General features: G+C 42.8%; 2 protein-coding genes across 2 annotated transcripts in view; both read left to right on the plus strand.

Annotated features, from left to right (window-relative positions):
- Nucleotides 1–345: 345 nt before the first annotated feature.
- On the plus strand, nucleotides 346–9,214 carry fbl (fibrillarin). The gene is made up of 9 exons (XM_079164566.1): nucleotides 346–450; nucleotides 1,968–2,117; nucleotides 2,437–2,568; nucleotides 3,205–3,299; nucleotides 3,675–3,845; nucleotides 4,107–4,239; nucleotides 5,003–5,115; nucleotides 5,435–5,580; nucleotides 8,103–9,214. Exons 1-9 carry the CDS (start codon nucleotides 441–443, stop codon nucleotides 8,122–8,124), a joined length of 972 nt encoding a protein of 323 aa, XP_079020692.1. The 5' UTR covers nucleotides 346–440; the 3' UTR covers nucleotides 8,125–9,214.
- Nucleotides 9,215–10,052: 838 nt separating this feature from the next.
- dyrk1b (dual-specificity tyrosine-(Y)-phosphorylation regulated kinase 1B) overlaps nucleotides 10,053–19,167 on the plus strand; it is a 38,037-nt gene continuing 28,922 nt past the window's right edge. Inside the window, exon 1 of the mRNA XM_079164224.1 lies at nucleotides 10,053–10,428. The gene's annotated coding sequence lies outside the window, so the exon portion shown is untranslated. The remainder of the gene's footprint in view (nucleotides 10,429–19,167) is intronic.

The raw sequence follows: 19,167 nt of genomic DNA on the forward strand, positions 1-19,167 counted from the left end.
TACATTTTTTTTTTAAATCAAGAACTGCATCAATACGGCAACACGATAAGAAGCCTTAGAATAAGAAGGCAATTAAAACTAATGATGTGTTTGATACATTTCATATGGATCAATGATACATTATTTTGACTTTGTATTGCTTTTCTTAATAAACTTTTGTATGTGTACCCCTGGTACGATAAGTTGTATCCACTCAAACTGTTAATGTAGCTATGTTTTCTAAAAGTAGGACAATGGTTCTGAAAAAGTAGAATCCCTCCATACCAGTAGGTGGCGGTAGCGTTCGCTCGGCTGTTAAACATGAGGCATCATTGCTACAGTAGAAGTAGCAGTGAGTTAGTGTGGTCGCTGTACATGTGGTCACACACGTTCGTTCAGTGAGAGCAACAGGAAAAGAGCACAAGAGTCCCGTCGGCAGCACCAATAAAACACCAGATAACATGAGGCCAGGTAAGTTACAATAGATACCAAAGTGTTTTAGTTGTTTCTTTTATAATTTGAGTGTCTACTTTGTTAAGCTGTCCTCGGTGTGTTTGAAGTTAAAGGCGCTGATACGTGTTCGGCCTACTTCGCCACGCTGTTCCGTTAACCGTACGACAAACTGTTAGCAACTGAGAGAAAAGTGTCGTCAAGTGTATGGACGCTCTCTCCATGAATGTAGTTGACATGTAACGGCTAAAATAAATGTTCATGTTCGGTTAATGCGTAAATAAGCATTCACCAGCAGCAAGCCGTGCAGCCCACGAGTCGCTAAACACACGTGTTCATCCTCCCGTCACCAGCACCAAACCAGACACGAGCCATCCGACATTATTTACTTAATGTGTTTTATGTCAAATTATTGCGCGTATTGCATTGTTTACTGTGCAAAGTCGAAGACGTTTGACGAGGGTGCCTTTTTTCCGCGACACGAGGCTACAGCTTGAGAGTTAACGTTAGCTTCAGCTAACATTAGCCCGGGTCGGAACCTCGTGTGGCCAGACGTGTATGCGTACCGTGATTTTTAAGCTTTAGACCTGGGGTGTGGGCACACGTAGAACTTTGAATACATTGTATGTGATATGGACACATGAGGTTGAATAACACAATACTGCAGAAATACCTTAAAATCTCACTGTTAAAGGTACGCTGTGGTGTTTCGGGCTAACACGGTCACAACACGTTTTTCCTGGGTAAGGGTTCCATGTTGCCATTGGCTACCATTTTGAGAAATTGGCAACCAATTCTAGTCCTTACTTTTCAATATGTAACACAAAAGACGGTCAAAACGTCCATCCCAAATATGTACATTTTTAATTAATCAATACATTATTTAATATAAATAATATTTAGATATTGCTGTTAGTCAGAGCCGGAACCAGACAACGCTGCACGTGCGTTCAAGTATCTGTTTAGACACAACAGTGAAGCTAATTGTTTGACTAGCTCTCCGCCTGTTAACCACTACTAAAAGTTAGCACCGGGTCTCGTTTTCTCGGAGGTCCATTTTGTCTGTCTCGTGGTATTCCATTCCATACACAGTCGGGGGTGGTAGTGTGTTTTAGAAATGAAACCAGCTAAAGGTAGCGGGAAATAACAATGCTAACTGCTAAAGGTGTATGTAAACAATGCACGTTTCTTCAGAAAATAGACTTTACAAAGGAAATCCACAGAGCATGCCTGTTACTCCTCAAGCATACAAACGATATGTCCACAGGGTAGCCTGAAATAAGCCACAGACCACTCAGGCTTATTTCAGGGTCACATGTGCAGCCCTTTTTTTGGATCACATTGTCATCACTCCTTGCTCTTCCAATCAACAGCAGTGGTGATGGAGCGCCACTGTGATGAAATAAAATGATGTTCTTCGTCACTACAGTGTATTATGAATAGCCCCCGCATGGTTTGAAGAGGTGCACAGGGGCTATGTGTGTTAACTCAGTCAGTAGAACCACAGCCCCCTAATGTTATCTGTGTTTAATTTTAAGGGTTCAGTCCTCGTGGAGGACGAGGAGGCTTTGGTGACCGCGGTGGAAGAGGAGGCTCCGGTGACCGCGGAGGAAGAGGGGGCTACGGTGACCGTGGAGGACGAGGAGGGTTCGGTGACCGTGGACGAGGAGGATTCAGAGGAGGAAGAGGTGATAATATAAGTGTTGTCACTGTCATGCCATCTGTGTTATTGAATCATAGCGGTGTTAAAAAATAGAGTATCGATTGTCAAAAACACTATTACTTTTTAATTAATAGTTTAGAGACTATCTGAGTCAATACTATATGCAAAGATCAGCCCTGCATATGTGAACGTGTTTAACCTAAATACAGACTGAAATGTGTTTGACAGGAAGTGAATTAACAGCGATGAAACGCAACACAGTTTGGGTATAACCTCCGATAAAAGCATGAGTGTGTTGGTATAATCAGGGCACGGATCTATTTATAATGAGTCTGTTTTTTTAGGTTCATTCCGGTCCCCAGAAGGTGGAGGATTTCGTGGCCGTGGGGGTGGCAGAGGCGCCCCGAGAGGGAGAGGCGGCAGAGGAGGCTTCGGAGCAGGGAGGAAGGTCACGGTTGAGCCGCACAGACACGAAGGTTTGTTTTAATATGGGTTATACCTCATTTGGGCATCTATTTATGCATACGGGTGGAATGGTACCTTTTTGTACGCCCTTAACCATTCGACCCAAATGGTCTTAATGTCTACTACTCGTGTACACGGATGAAACAATTCTTGAGCGCGAGTTTCACCGGGTAGGTTTGGCACCAAGTCAAAGTGGTTGTCACTAACAGCAGTAGCATGCTAGTCGGATCATCCAGGTTAGCCACGTTAGTTAGGCTCCCTTTAAGGCAATTTGTATCACACTGTATGCCGACATAGTTTAACTGAAGTTGCCACTTAAAACATCTAATATACTGCAGCATCACCCAAATGTGTGGATTCGCGGAACAATTATTATAATAAATTCTATATTGGTCATGTTTTTTCCCCATAATGTATTAAAAAAATACCATACCATGAGTTTTATGTACTGTTTCACCTCTACTAATGCAAATGTAACGTTATGTAGTATAAAACCCAGTGAAAGCATATAGCTACCTTTTTAGGTGGCAGGGGGGGGAAAACTGTTAGTTTGCCCAAACTGTTAATTTGTTAGTTGCACACAAAGAGAATGCAACACATTTCTAATTGATTAGACACTGACTCGTGGTGTGTTTGTTTCCACTCAGGAGTGTTCATCTGCAGAGGGAAGGAGGATGCCCTGGTGACCAAGAACATGGTGGTGGGCGACTCTGTGTACGGAGAGAAGAGGATCAACGTTGAGGTGAGAACGTGGTTCCTCGCAGCACCGCAGTCAGCTCCTAGCTGCTGACCGTTGCCACATTGAAAAACGAATAGTTTCAAATGATAACTGTGGTGGAAAAAATTCCCACGCCCGCTTTGCGTGAGTCTTACTGCTGAAATAAATAATACCGAAAACCAGAGAAGGTTCAATCATCACAACAGAATGCGTACAGTCTCAGTGAGGAAGAACTGTTATTGTTCCATGGAGATTGTGGGTAGTCTCTTCTCCAATGTCCGGATTGGCGACTTTGAGACACACTAACAACAACTCTGCATCGTCTTAAAGACTTTAGGTCTTGTGATTCAGCAGCTTTTGTGGACAGACTGTTAAATCCTGTTTCTCTCTGTCTGTTAGGAAGGAGATGTGAAGATTGAGTACAGAGCCTGGAATCCATTCCGCTCCAAGCTGGCAGCAGCCATCTTGGGAGGAGTAGACCAGATCCACATCAAGCCCGGAACAAAGGTCATGTACCTGGGAGCTGCGTCCGGCACCACGGTGTCCCACGTCTCTGACATTGTTGGACCGGTGAGTACTAGGAAAAGTTTGAGTTGTCTTAATGTAAAGGAATCCAATACAACACATCCGCATTCAGAAATCACCACGCTGCCCTTTTCCATCAAACATTTCCAGGAACTTGAAATTATTAAAGTTCAGAATGGCCAAACGGCATGGTGCTAAATTCTCTAGAACACTGACTGTATCATCCAGCCAAACCATAAAAGAATATTATTTTTAAAGACCCCCCTACAGGTTTCATAGAAGTGACCCGTGTCTTGTGTGTTACAGGAGGGGCTGGTCTACGCTGTGGAGTTCTCCCATCGATCGGGTCGCGACCTTCTCAACGTGGCAAAGAAACGCACAAACATCATTCCAATCATCGAAGATGCCCGCCACCCACACAAATACCGCATGCTTGTTGGTAGGTAGTCCCGAGCCACAGCAGTAACGCTGCAGACGATGTCATTGTTCCAAAAGGGATTTCATGATAACAGTGATTCACATACTTTATCACCAAGTCAATGCCAAAATTCTGAACATGTGACGGTACCTGTTTTTCTACAGTATCAGAGGTACCTGGGATGAGGGCTCAAGACTAACGCCACCCTGTTGATACATAGTCGGCAACAAATCAGTATTGAAATCGGCAGGAGAGCGAGTGAATGTTAGCCGGTGGGCAGCATAATAACAGCAAACGGCTAATGTACAAAGGTTACATTCAGTAACGTTATGGCGGGTTCAAGCTCTTTAATATGTTAAGATATGAGTGTTGGGCAAAGGGAAATTATAACATTTGTCACAATGTGTTCAGCTGTAATCTTACATATTTGGCAAGAAACTTGAGGCAGATCATCAGGGATTAATAATAAATTCACAAAAAATGCCAATAAAGGAGTGCATCTTGAAGTACATGTGATTTATCTGTTTTTGATTGAACTAATAGTTTTCTGGTATCGTGACATCCCTAGTTCCAATAGCGGTCTGCTTTGAACCACAAATCCTACCACTTTACCTACACGGTGCACACTTGAACATATTGATCATTTTACATTATCGTCATGTAGCTTGATGTATTGTAAAGGCCAATGGACGGGGGGGAAAGCCTCAGTCAGTGGTCGGGCTCATCTCCAACATGAAGCCAGAAATGAGTGACTGGTCAGTAATGGTCTCTCTCCTCTCTATAGGCATGGTGGATGTGATTTTTGCTGACGTCGCCCAGCCTGACCAGACGAGGATTGTTGCCTTGAACGCTCACAACTTCCTGAAGAACGGAGGACACTTTGTTATCTCCATCAAGGTACGCCGGTGTCCGCAGCCCTCCAAACCTTTAACACATGAAGCACTAAATAACTCCAGCTCAGGCTCACTTAAGGCGGGCTGACCTTTTTTAAGGTGGACCTACTATTCTCCTCAAAGTGACATGCTGCGCCTGAGTTTTGCTTTTCTTTTATTATTTCTTTGAACTGTATATTAACTATATATTAAATTGACAAAGTCCCCAGTGTAAAGTACTTTGTTGTAGCTGAACTAAGCTGCTTGTGACTCATTTTAATCAGTTCCCTCATACTGAGTGTATCATCGCCTGTGTTGTCTAAAATCTTTTTTTTTAACTTCAGGCTAACTGCATAGACTCGACGGCGCCTCCAGAGGCCGTGTTTGCCTCAGAAGTGAAGAAGATGAGCGCTGAGAACATGAAACCACAGGAGCAGCTCACACTGGAGCCCTACGAGAGAGACCACGCCGTGGTGGTGGGCATCTACAGGTAAGCCACATCCCACTGTCCCCGAGCACAGCGCATTCACGCTGCTCCACTATAGCACTGTTTTAGTCTAAACATTACATTAGTCATTTAGCTTACATTTTAGATGCTATCATACCGCAGGCACAGCTACGGGAGCAATTTAAACAAATGCCGTCAAACTGTTGTAAAGGGTAAAACGGTTGACTGCAGAAGTACCCACCCTGTTTACCAAGCCACACCTAAATGATCACTAATGAAGCCAAAGTCTGCCAAAGCGAACAGAGATAATCTTTGTGTAAGCAAATGTATCCGTTTCACCAGCTACTCTGATAGCAAACCAGACCAACTGACCCCATGGTGGTGGTGCTCAGTAAGGCTGCAACTAACGATTATTTTAATAATCGATTAATCTGTTGATTATTTGTTCGATTAATCGATGAATCGGATAAAAAAACAAAAAAGCATTAATTTCTAACCCTTTTTTCAAAAACAGAGCTGACAGTGTAAATTCACAGTTCAAAACATCTTCAGAAAGTGCACAAACAGGTTGCTTGAACATCCCTGAGCTGTTAAAGTAATAATTTAAAAAAAGAAATGGACTAATATCAGGAGTGGGGTTCAGTGGGTTACCCAAAATACTCTGTCTCTTATCACCTACAAGTATAACAGTACTTTAATGAGTTAACTGAATAAACTTTACCGTGTTCGCCTGGTAGACCAGCAGTAGAATAACAGAATGGGAAGAAAAAATTCGCTGTTTTCACCCGCCATTTCTCATCTTTCTGAGCTCCGCTTAACTTCCGGTTTAATGGTCATGTTACAAAAACAAAAGCTCGTCTATCATAAGTAAAACGGCGAAGCAGTTACGAGTTTAACACAGGTACCCAAAATGGCAATACATGTAATGTATTATAATACAAATACAATAATACAAATCGCGTAAATCAACTTCCGGTGTTGTCATGGCAACGTTTATACGCCGGTCAGCGTCAGCTACAGAACCGGAGTCCTGTTCCGTTATTCCGAGCTGCTGTGAACACTCAAACATCTCCGCGACTTATTGAGTGGCGTAATAATCGCGCGACACAACGAATCGATAATGAAATTCGTTGCCAACTCTTTTGATAATAGAATTTTATCGATTTTATCGATTCGTTGTAGCAGCCCTAGTGCTCAGACACTCCTATGTTGTTTTCAGTAACGTATGAACAGATCAGATTAAGTATAACTGCATTATCGGCTTGCTCCAAGGTTCACTGTAAAATCTTGGGTCACTCTAGCCTCTAGGCGACGCCTCAATTTCAAAAAGTTGATGCATCATGCAATCAAATCGACGAGATCTTTTCTGATGAAAGTGGATGAAGTTTACGCCCACAATACAAAACTCACCAGAAGGTCGTAGACTTTCATGTTTTTGTAACGCATGTAGAAAATGTGAATGAATCATTGTCTCTCTGAACCCCATGTCTGGTAAAAACCAACCAGTTAGTCGTATTTGGACCGTCTGATAACGAGCTAAACCCCCTCGTCTTTGGCAGCTATAGTTTTTTGTCCGAGCTCATGTGTCGAGTTAATAAGTTTGGCCCATTCCTGAAAGGATTTTCAACCTTCTCTTTGGGTATTGACAGAAAAATGTAATCTGTGGTAATATTTTCATCTTAATTGATCAATGATTACGTAGGACTTGCCAGTCTGCATTAAGCTGCTGCGTTGACTACAGCTCCATCTGGTGGACTGTTTAAAAAGTTAAATTCTTACATTTACACCACATATGACACACATGAGCTCAAATGGATTGCCTCGTAGCAAAGTGTGAATAGAGAGCTGCTTCCCTCAGTCCTGTTTATGTACATGTACTCCTTGCAGGGTTTTAATGAGTCTGCATTCAGTTGAAATAGTGGTTTCAAGATAATAATGTACCACACACTATACTTGTAATAATTCTTGACAAATCTATATTCAAATATGGACCATTGTATACACCAGTGCAGCTGAAGCTCTGCTCGTACTCCTTAAAGGGATTTTTTTCTCTTTTTTATAGTTTAGATCTTCTTTTCATAGTTTTGACCATAATTTCTATCGGTTATGGCATTGTATCACTTACCAAAGTCATTCGGCGGGATCTGCTAATCCCGGGTCAAAAAGCTCGAGCAGTCAGATGTTCAGATTTGGTGGAATGTTGCTCAGAATCCCTCGGTGTAAATTGGGGTGTCTACAGTATCTGCAGGTAAACTCTAATAAAACGTTAAGCAGTTTGAGGTAGTGAGTACCGTGACCTGTTAAAACAAAAAGGCGTTAAGTTGCACATCCATGTTGTGAACTATTAAACTGACATGAACAAATGGTCCCGGTACTGCTCCGTGACCAGGTTTATGAGTTTAGAAGGCTTCCCTTTCCTACTAACGTTCCCAGAGTTGAGTTACAGTGACAGGGTTGACACACACACTCCCCCAAACCGCTGCAGTCAGCTGGACACACAGCGGCCTGCTCTTTTTCATTTTGTTTCCTACATATTGTGGTAACGCGCTCTTCTCTCTCCTCAGACCTGCACCCAAGAAGAAGTGAGGCGTGCTGAAGAAGGCTCTGGGATTTCCAACCACCATCTTCTTTTTATTCTTGTCCATCGCTCTCCTCTCCTGCCTCTCATACCACGAGACCAGCAAGCGGACTCAAACATGTCTGGGTTTCCTTTTGACTTCACTGACCAAGCATCAGCTGCTGGAGTCTTTCTATAAACGATGAGGTTGGGAGCACATCGCATAACATTTGGTTGCCAGATTGGAGAATGTCATGTCAGTAGTACAAGTTTTCATAATATGTAGAGCTTCACCACCCTTATTGTCACACCTGTTATGCACAAGTGATGCGTATATATCCAACTGATGAGGATGTTTCTGTGTAACTGCACACCAGGAAGATGAGTAGAATTGATTGACACTGTAAAATATCCAGTCTTGTGTGGTGAGTTGTACGGGAATTATTTTTTAATTCACCTGCCGCTTGCTTGTGAACAATGTACTTTCTAAGAAGTATTTAAAATAACAGAATAAACTGCTGCAAAGCTTTGTTGAATGACTTTGATGCAGTTAGGCAAGTTTAAATATCAGCGACATGGTTTTAATTTGGCTCCAGTGAGGTTTTTTGTTTGGTCAGTGCTTGTATTTCGATTTTTTTATCACTTCTCTATGCTCTCCATTCTTGTCTTATAGAATGTCTTTTTTTTCTTTTCTGATTACCCTCTTTTTATCTGAGCGCTCCTGAATCCAGATAGCTCAACCCCGCTTTGGTACGGATATCCCAACTATCCACACATCATACAGCTCAGATGGCTAGTGTTGGTGTACAATACGTCATCTGTCAGAACTTGTCTACGGGCTTAATGTTGTGTACTTATTGCACAATACCCACACTTAGTTAAGGAACCTTAATGCTGATCTGTTCAGCGGTGAGGCAGTAAATGTGTGTACAGACAAATAGAGATGGTGCCGTTTCTCCACTCTGACATGTAGTTTGATAGCAGAATCCTTTGTATTCAGTATTCAGAGTATGAAGGAGAGTGGTTGTAATTTGCAACAATGTATGCTTTGAACAGTTTATATATTTTTTTTTTTGACATATAACGGCAACTTTGTTTTAATAAAATGTTTGATTGCTATATGATTGTTTCTAATCTTTGACCACACAAAATATTGCCTTTAAACCATTACGAGCAATTCGTGGTTATTAAAAACACTGGACGCCCTCCTGTTAACAGATTTCCAAAAGTGACAGTGTCGGTTCAGGTCCCTGGTGCAGTACCAGCATGTCTGAGATGTCTATGGTATTAGTAAAACCTGGGTTTAGAACTAATACATTTGTCTTCAGTCCGCTAGTTTGAGTGAAAGTCTTCCGATGCGGAGTGTTGGCTGTAAACGTTATTAACGTTAGTTAAATGTAGCCGTTAAGCAACACACCGTTAACTCTGCCGGCTCGCGACGGCTCTGTGTCCTCGAAGCCCGTACGCGGATTCCGGAGAGTTCCGATAGGATTTTGCATGAAAAGAAAGTACAATGTTAAAAAACAACTCTTGGAAGTTACTTGGGTGACTGTCCGCGGTGGATTTGTTTTGGCAGCCATTTTGTGGGAACATTTCTCTGGAACGCGCTGGGCCGTACTTGCCTGGTGTCGGGAGTGCGCTCTCAATGCAGCCCCTCTCCTTTGACCGATATTAACATCACGGAGGGGCTGGCCAGCTCAGAGCTAGCTGTAGCTGTGCCTGCTAAAACACATTTACTTCTCATAACGCCTGCCTGGATTGTCCAGCGGCCAATCGGCTGGACGTTGCCCGACAAGCAGCCTGCAGTGTGAGGACTGTCTTCCTCTTAATTCCAATGGCAGTGTTTTATTAGACAGCTAGCATGCTAGCTAATAGCTAGCTAATGTTAGCTTCTTGCCTTTTAAATTAATATTAAAAAAAGCTGACGGCCTTGTTAACCCGACCGGCCCACGCTGTAAATGTATGGTAGCATCTTGTATATCTGAGAATAAATCTTGGAACAAGTAAATTACGTTTGCTGAGTGGAGAGAAGAAGAGTTGGAGGTGGTCGAGGTGCCCACCTCCCCTTAGGCACGGCTAGCTGCGCCGGCAATCAGTCCCCATCCACAACCTGCTCTCTGCGATCCGGAGAATAACGCAATCTTACTGGAAATTAATTTCACCGGGATTTTATCGGCAAACAATTCTGCAACACATTACTTGGATTTGTGCTGTGGAAGAGGGCCGCCTGACCCGGGGGAGGGGGCTCGGTTCGTGTGGACGGAGGGAGAGAGGGGTTCCGAACATGGCTGCTACTGAACATGGCTGGAGCTTGGTTCGACACACCGCCTGAGGTAAGACATAGCCGGTCGTCGGTGTCTTTTTTTCCCATTCATGTATGAATTTGGGGTTGGTTGGTTCTTGTCTCTAATATCTGTGTTAGAGGCGTGACAGTCCATCAGTGGTAACAGTTCTTCGTAGCATGATGTTACCGCTTCCTTCGTTATTCGCCCCTGTCACCCGGCCTCGTGTCCCCATTCCTCTGCTTGTCAGATGGCTAATGGGGGGTGGGGGGCAGGCTTCGGTGATATAGATGGGTTAATGTCGGCGTTGGACAATGGGTCGTGTTGAACAATTAAGGCTTGGCTGTCGTAGCTACAGTAGCGGAGACGTTCAGTATGATGATGGACTACATAACGTTACCCCGTTTTAGCAGCATGCAATGTCCTCTAAGTAACGATAGCCCCTTCTAGTGTACCGTGTGACCGTGTTGTTTCTAATAGCTAACCATCTGGCGACTTCACCAAGTGTTAGGTTAGTCATAAAGAGGCTAACAATTGATGCGATCAGTGTGTGTGTGTATATATGTGTGTGTGCGTGCGTGTGCGTGTGTGTGCGTGTGTGTATCTAGGCAAGCTTCAGTAGCAGAGGTATCGCGACCTGCCCTGAGTCAACGCACGACACCAAATAGAATGGGAAAGGATGCCGGTTAATAATGGGAGACATGGGAGATGGATGGATGTGTTGCTTCATACATATCCTCTCGTGTATAGTAGGTGGTTATAACCCGATGTGACATGTGGATGGCCAGCCGGCAACCCCCGACTGTCCTCTGCAGATCTGCAGCAATCATCTGCTAGAGCAGCTAAAGGCTAGCCGCTAGCTTAGCTACCGCATCAGCCCCAGCCCCTACCCTGCCCTGGAGTAGAGGGACACAGGCGCTCAGTTGCCGGGAGATGGCTGCTCCCAGGAAAGGAACAGGACTGTGAGGATGAGACCAGTGCTGATGCACAGCTGGAAGACATCTTGACATCTCCTCTGTCTGCCTATATATGGGGGTCTCCTCTTTCTGTCAATGACTAACTAGAGACGCCATGGTCTGAAATGTTGCCGATTTAAATAAGGAGGTTTGTAACAAATGATATACCCCCCCACACACACGCACACACACACACACACACACACACACACACACCCTGGCTGAAGTTGGGGTTACTGCTTTTCTTTTTTTGATTCTCAAAATGGACATTTTCCTCCAACCTCTTCTCCATCTCATTTTTTTCATTCATTCTTTCTCTTCTCAAAACATTTCTTGCTGCTTTTGAACCATGATGGTGTAGTCATTTATCCACTTCCATCAAGAGGGCCACGTATAGGCCATTATGGGAATATCAGATGGGAGGAAGGACACGTTCCCTCAGGTTGAAGCTTCCCTCAGAAGTGTCCTGCTGACCAGTGAAGACGCGCTTACTCGATATTTGAGGTTCCAGTAGAATTTGACTTATAAATCCAGGCAGTGGCATTGCCATTTAGCTACATGTGACTTATGTTGCGGGAAAAAGTCGTTCTGAAAAAAAAACACAGAGTGAAATAAGTCTGAATGTTTTTTTCCCCGATTGCTGCTAGGTTGTCCTGTAGACATCCCATCACAGCATCAGTTGCACCGTCACAGAGGATCCAGTTAAAACATTGAGTTTGTGCCGACTGCCAGCTATGGCGCTCTGTTCATAATGAAACCTGTTCCGGCTGAACCTGCTGCTAAGTTTCAGTCAGCCTCTAGTAGGCATAAGTGGGAGAAAGCACCTGCGCCCGCTCGGCGGATTAGCCGCTTTACCATCACCACGGTTTCTCTGATTACATTTACCTTCTGTGGTTGTCTCATATTTTATTATTGGACAGAAAAAAAAATGCATAAAATAACAAAAGTACAATGTCATGAATACTTATTTCATTTAAATGTATATCAATTAAGTGCTTGGTGTTTATGTTAAACTCTACTCTGACACTGGTAACAACACTGTGGCCACAATATGCACGAGGACACGATATCAAGTCTTGTCAAATGGGACTGGGTGCATAGTGGGAGTGGAGCATCTAGGAGCGTCTCTCTCGCTCCAAGATAACGCTCCATCCCACTGACACAATGTTAAGTCCATTCTGTGTCTTTTGGCCTCAAACAGCCAATGGACTAGATCCCTGACTGACAGCACAGCTGTGACAACAAGCTCGGACTGTGTGTGTGGGTGTGTGTGTGTGTGAGAGACGGGCAGCTCTGACACACTCATTTAAACATGTTCTAGTCTCCGATAGACTAATTCCAAAACTTAACCGGGAACTCTTGTGTCGCTTACCTTCCTCTTCATCCTCTACTTCCTGTCGTGGTCCCGTTTTTTTTTTGCACACAGGTCCATTGACTCACATGGCCTCACCCCTCTTCATCATGAGGCCTCGTCCACAACATTTTGCCCCCCCTCAAAGATGCGACCGTTAGAAAAGTTACAAGTTAGCCAGAGCGGCTAGCTTAGAATTCAAACGTTGACATTATGAACGAAGCGTCCAACTGTTCTGTACAGCCCTAGAATAGTCTTCTATTGATGAGTTTCACATTGTGTACACTGATTAGAGGGCACTCCTAACTGATAACCGATGTGTGTTGAATATGTATGTTTGTGCGTTGAGCTTTTTGTGCTGTGCACTGGATGTTAGATAGGGCCCATAGTATATATCATGTATGTGTTTAGTATTCATTTTCGTTTTATTTGATTGCAGTTTAAATATATGTTTTATCTGTGTGTAGCGAGAATGGGCTACAACTTATATTTCATTGTGCAACCCTGTGTTGTAAAGGGACAAATAAATGAACCTTGTTACCTTGTATACAGGTATGCAGGCTTCTCATATCAGCCAACTTTTGAAGTCGCAAATTAGATCAGCTGGTTAATGTTAATTCAGTAGCGGACAAAATGCTTGGCTGAGGTCCGTGTTTATTTTATTTAGATTGTGAGTGAAAAGACTCTCTGTAACGTGTGTCTAACATGTGACGCTCTGTAACGTGTGTCAGGTATAGGAATGTTCATCTGATCACATCACGTCTGTTTAAGAATCGCCACATTAAACTTTTGACTTTCAACATTTGAACGTGATCAACGTCATAGTTCTGAATCTGGCCCTTTTGGAGGAAGGAGCTTGTGAAGGACAGTATGCCACAGCTGTTATCTGAATGAGTCCCATACATTTGAATTAACATTTCATATATTCTGCTGCTCGTACTGTACCTGTGCTGCCTCTAAAAACTGCAGTGTTTCTGCCTTCTCAGCCAACAAGAGGAGATTTGATGAATGGATTTGATGCTGGATTTTAATTCAATGACATGCTCTCAGATCCCATTCACAGACCGAGCAAGTGGCAACTCCTAGATGAATGCACATGTAGCCTGGCTGTAGTTACTCTTTTGGAGGAGATTCCAACTTGGTTCCCTCCTGCTTTGCAGGCAGAATTAGCCTTTAGCTGTCAGTGAGGACTCAAACAGACAGAGCGAATTTCCAGACGCTCTCTTTTTGGGTTTGTGTGTAAATAGAAGAACATAAAAGGTGACCAAATAACGTCGTTCCATCCACCCACAGTGTCCAATGAGGGTATTAACCCGGCAGGATTAATATGCCGATTATCATTATGCATGCTGTTCAACATGACCCCAGAGTTTGGTCTACAGACTAGCCTTTAAATACGGTCCTTCCGATCACCTAAACTGCTGCTAATCAAAATCAAAAATACAAAACTACTGCAATGGACTGGGGATATCTTTCTTTTCTTTTCTCCTCATCACATTTCTTAGATTTCTTCAGTCTCAAAGTAACCCAGTGATTGTTGCCTCTACATCCATGGTTACAGGAACTGCTTATAGCTAATTTGGTATATTTTGAATGATGAACTATAGACTTAAAAAATGTAGCCCGCAGCTAATTAACTAACTCCTTTGCAACATTATACTTCCTAGTTCACATCTGCCAAAGCGCCACCATATTATGGAAACCATATATTACCAACCAAAATTAAGAGCATAGATATCCCCCAAATAGAAGAAGGGGATGTAAAAACAGTTAATCTCCACAACGTCAAAGAAGGGAAGTGTGTGCATCCTTGTCATAGTTCAGATAGAGCTGAAGCATCGGTTCTCGTGATATCCTTACAGCAGGCGATAACCTTGGTAGCCGACTAGCTTAGTTAGCTACTGCGCCTATCAGAGGAGTTAGCTAGCAACCTGCCAAGATAGCTAGGCTACAGGCTAACTACCAAAGCTGAATTTAACTGAGGTTCATAAAACAAGGTGCGTAACCAAACCATGTACACTTCTCATGTGGGGTTGTGGAAAATAACAAAAACAACCCTCTAGTGCTTCCCTACTCCCTTAGTAACGTTAACACTACTAGCAGTCAGAACGACCTGCTCAATTTTCTGATTGGCTGGAATTGTAGCTCGAGCGAGGGCCGAGAGAAGAGTCTGCAAGGTCACAGAGCAGGGACCGTGAGATGGGCAGTAAATTGATTCTTATTTGCACAGAATAAATATTTTATTGTGCTATAATAGCTTTGCTACAAAAATATATTGTACATTCTTGCAAAAATATATTTTTCAGTGCTCAAAACGTCCTACTGCTCAGGAATGTAACTCCATGCAGACCTTCCTCTGTAGAGTACACTGATATAAATGAAAACCCAAATCTTTCCTCAGTCCTCGTTCTGTGCAAAATTGCATTTTTTAAGTTCAGCCGGAGCTCGTCACACCCTTTATCCTTTGGCCACGTTTTTAGGAATCAAGTGTTCTATAAATCTGGATATGAATGTTATATGAACAAAGAATATAGTTAGGAGGGAAACTGGAAAGTATTTTTGAATAAACGTTCTTTAAAGACATGTTGTCAACAGGTGAATAGGGTAAAAACAAAACCACTAATGGATATCCATGAAACTTCCCCAGTTGATTACTTACATCAAGTTTCAAGAAAATGTTTCTTTAAATTTGACAATGAGGCAGAATCTAATGTTAACTTTTGGTGAATTTTGGAGAAATCTCCAGAGGCAAAAAGAAAAAGTGTAATTAAATACAGTTTAAAACACTCACAATGTGCTGTGTTGTCAATGTACCACAAGATACAGAACATTAGATTACATTTACAATTAAAGTATTTTTGTTGGTGATGACATCATCACCCCAGCATTGCCATAGAGATGCATTTAAGTGTGAGTTCTTCCATAATGAAATGAGGAAACGGCTTTATTAGCAGACGTGGACAGTGGAAGATGCAATGATAGATGGGGGGGCATGTAGTGGTGTTTTCTCTTAAGTATTTGTTGATGACTTTATCAAGATTACAGATTATAAAAATTGCTACATTTCTATTATTTTTCATGGGGATGAGGGAAAGTACAGACATAAGGATAGAGTTTGATCAACTATCATTGTCTCTATGAGAACACAGCAAACTGCTGAGGAAGACTGAGATGTGGTTTAAAGCACCAGAAAAAAAGCTAGTTAGTGGACCTTTAGCTCTCTCTCTCTCTCTCTCTCTCTCTCTCTCTCTCTCTCTCTCTCTCTCTCTCTCTCTCTCTCTCTCTCTCTCTCTCTCTCTCTCTCTCTCTCTCTCTCTCTCTCTCTCTCTCTGTGTGTGTGGGTAATTTGGGCGATGGGGTTGTTGCATGTGACCCTTCCACCTGTCCTTACTGGGACTCTATTTCTGGGTCTCACACTGAACCTGACTATGCCTCGCCTGGCAACAGTGTCTGTGTGTGTGTATATATATATATATATAATATGTATGCACGCTGTATGTGTGTGTGTGTGTACATATGTTATTCCAGTCTTGACTACAGCTGGACCAAAAGCTGTATAGGCTCATATGGACCGGCTGTAACAGCAGAACTGTGACCCGTTTGAACCCCTCAGCTATAACAGGGATGGAGCTGGTGTTTCTGTTTTGGTGAACGTGACTTGTTCTCGACGTGAGGCGCACCGTCTTTGGCTGGACCGCAGCAAAGTGTGTGGGGGGGGGGACGCACAGTTTCCCCATTGGCCGCTGCTCTTTCAGCTGGTAACGTCGTCGCCTCTGCGATCAATCCACTGATGCACTTCCTCAATATATACGTGATTGTTGTTGCTGCTCAGCATGTTTGTTGCTCTACTTTTACCTACTTTAGACGAGTAATCCAAAACTAAAGTTTTTTGAAAATAGCATGATTTATATTGTGCGAAACCTGAGGGATGGTGTTTGACCTGGGAATGAGAACGGGCTCAATAATATACAGAGAACAATACAAAATACAAAAATTGCAGATAAACGTGTGTGTTTGTGTGTGTGTGTGTGTGTGTGTGTGTTTGTCAATTTTGCTGAAGTCACGATAAGTTAGCTGAACTTTAGTTTTTCTTCGGTAAAACATTTAGCTGTGAAAACAGGATTGGTGTCGACTGTTTTCAACAGAGGAAGTGGCAGCATTAGACAAGCTTTTGTTTCCTGTCCACTTGGTGGTGTATAAAAAACAAAAAAGCAATAGACTTTTCAACCAGACTTGCTTAGAGAATTTGTTTGTATCCACATGTGTATATTTCTTTTACTGGGAGGTTGACCTTTTCAAGGTATAACTCACCGAAGCTATCAACCCTGTTTGGGTAGCCTAGTATTTAAAGGGCAAGGCTTTTTTCCGACGAACAGCTCCTTAAATTGATTTAATTTAGATTAAAAACTCTCATGTTCCAGCTAGTGGTAGATAACATGTGACTTTCTTTTGGCTTTTGGGCTTCAGCTGAATGTAAAGTAACACTTTGACAAACCGCTCTGATCACAGCTGAGACGCCATGTACAGTAATTTCCAATTTGCTTTAACAAAATGACTACTAACTACCAACAAACACTCTAAAAAAAACATATGTTTGTACCATTGTAGCCATAGGAAGTCTGTCACCCTTAAGGTGTCAGATCAGCACCTGTCGGTCACAATATTTGCTGCGTCTCCCATTCATGTCAGTTGAAGCCCATGTGACTGACAACAATTACCCCCCTTATATTTTAACTACCCACATTGAAACGATGAGGACGAACCAAAACAATACAGCTGTAGGCAGCGAAACCCAAAAACAATGAGCCGAAAGAGCCTCTACAGAGCTGAGGGGAACTGCAGTGTTGGTGTTAATTCTCTGTGAGTTCATCACTGTTCATCACCTTTGATATTAGGCTACATGTTGGCCTTTGATCCATTGTTCAAATGGAAATATGGACTGCTGCCGTTTGAAGTCAGAGCACAGCTGAAATGCCAGTAACCGATCAGCAGCCGCTCACGCCAGCTGTTTGAGTTTACACTGTCATAGTCACAACATATATATTTTACAAACAATATCAACCCTTCACATGGAACTTGCGCCACCGAAGCAATATCAGATATTTATTAGCATATAAACTGTCAGTCAGTTGTTGTAAGTTTCAACTACAGGTTTGTCGTTTGATATATCATAAGGTCATATATGTCATTGACATGTCATTGTCTAACTGACATACATTATTTTGGTGTGTTCAAGCATTATTTCTGACACAAAGGTAACGATGTTTCTGGAACAGAGTCACTGTTCGTGAGACCTTGATAAGTTCATGGACCTCATCTTGGACCAAATGTTCCAGGAAACTGTCCCGTGTGGATTTGGTTTCGGAGATCTCCGAGCAAAATTGTGCCCAGTTTGACAGGCCAGCAAAGGAGAATCAGAGCTCAGAGGTCCACTTACCAGCTGTCAGAACTCTTCCAGTTTCCTCAGACCAAAACCAGCCACAGTCATGGACCAGGAGTCTGTAGACAGCCGGAGAAAGATCGAGGGCCACATTAACACCCAAAGCCCATCAGTGATGACCCCCCATCTACAACCACCTCCTGTCATGTGACCAAAGTCCATTGGCTATATGAAGACTGTGGGATGGGTTGAAGGCTAGTAAGTGAGTCTTCGAGTTTAGATTATTTTGTTACAGCTCCAAAAGGTGAAGAACAGACTTCCATGCTCAAGTGCAATGTTGTTGCCGGGGAACTGTGTTCATGATGCTTAGATGAGAATAAATGTTACATAAACTCATACTATAGATTCTGTTTGTGACTTGTTTGTTGTCTATCAGCATAGGAAACAGGTTTAGTTTGTTTTTATGAATCTACCAACGACGTCTATCACGTAATTACTCGGGATGCACTGATCCAAACCGGCATTCAGCTGGTTGCCCATGACAGGGGACCCGCTGGTCAGTTTCATATGTTTCATGAGTCCCTTACATTTACACAGGTATGCTGCGTGGTAGTTTTACATTGGCACAATGCAGCAAAGACGGTAATGTCGCAGACACACACACACGCAGAGTGTTGTTCACGTCGATCAGCGTGAGTGAAGTATGCTCGCAATTTGTCTCCTTGGCACAGTCACACTTATAACCTAGCTAACGCAACGTGATGTGTATCTCATAAAATGACGTTTTTGGTGAGAAACTTGAATAAGTACAGTTGTTTGAAGGAGACTTTTTCACAGCAATATAAAAAAAAAACTGAAGGGTCAGATTTTAAAAAAATTGGAGAATTGGTGCATCTCGAGTAATTACAAATTGTGTGATGCTGCATTGGAGGTATGCGGTATCTATTCCCTCTGCTACACGTTTTAATTTGTTGTAATTTCATCTTGTATTACGTTGTAATTATGTTGAAGTTAGACGAATAAACATCGGAAAAGGACAAAGTGCAGCGGACCTTGAGAGGATCAAAGCCCACGGCATCTTAGAGAATAAAAACCTGTTACAC

Source organism: Pholis gunnellus, assembly GCF_910591455.1.
Source record: "Pholis gunnellus genome assembly, chromosome: 8".
Taxonomy (NCBI): domain Eukaryota; kingdom Metazoa; phylum Chordata; class Actinopteri; order Perciformes; family Pholidae; genus Pholis; species Pholis gunnellus.

Bases quoted from the DNA above. Each gene is read 5' to 3' on its own strand.
- fbl (XM_079164566.1), top strand. The intron at 2,118-2,436 runs GTGATAATATAA...CTGTTTTTTTAG, and splicing joins AGGATTCAGAGGAGGAAGAG to GTTCATTCCGGTCCCCAGAA. The intron at 3,300-3,674 runs GTGAGAACGTGG...TCTGTCTGTTAG, and splicing joins AGAAGAGGATCAACGTTGAG to GAAGGAGATGTGAAGATTGA.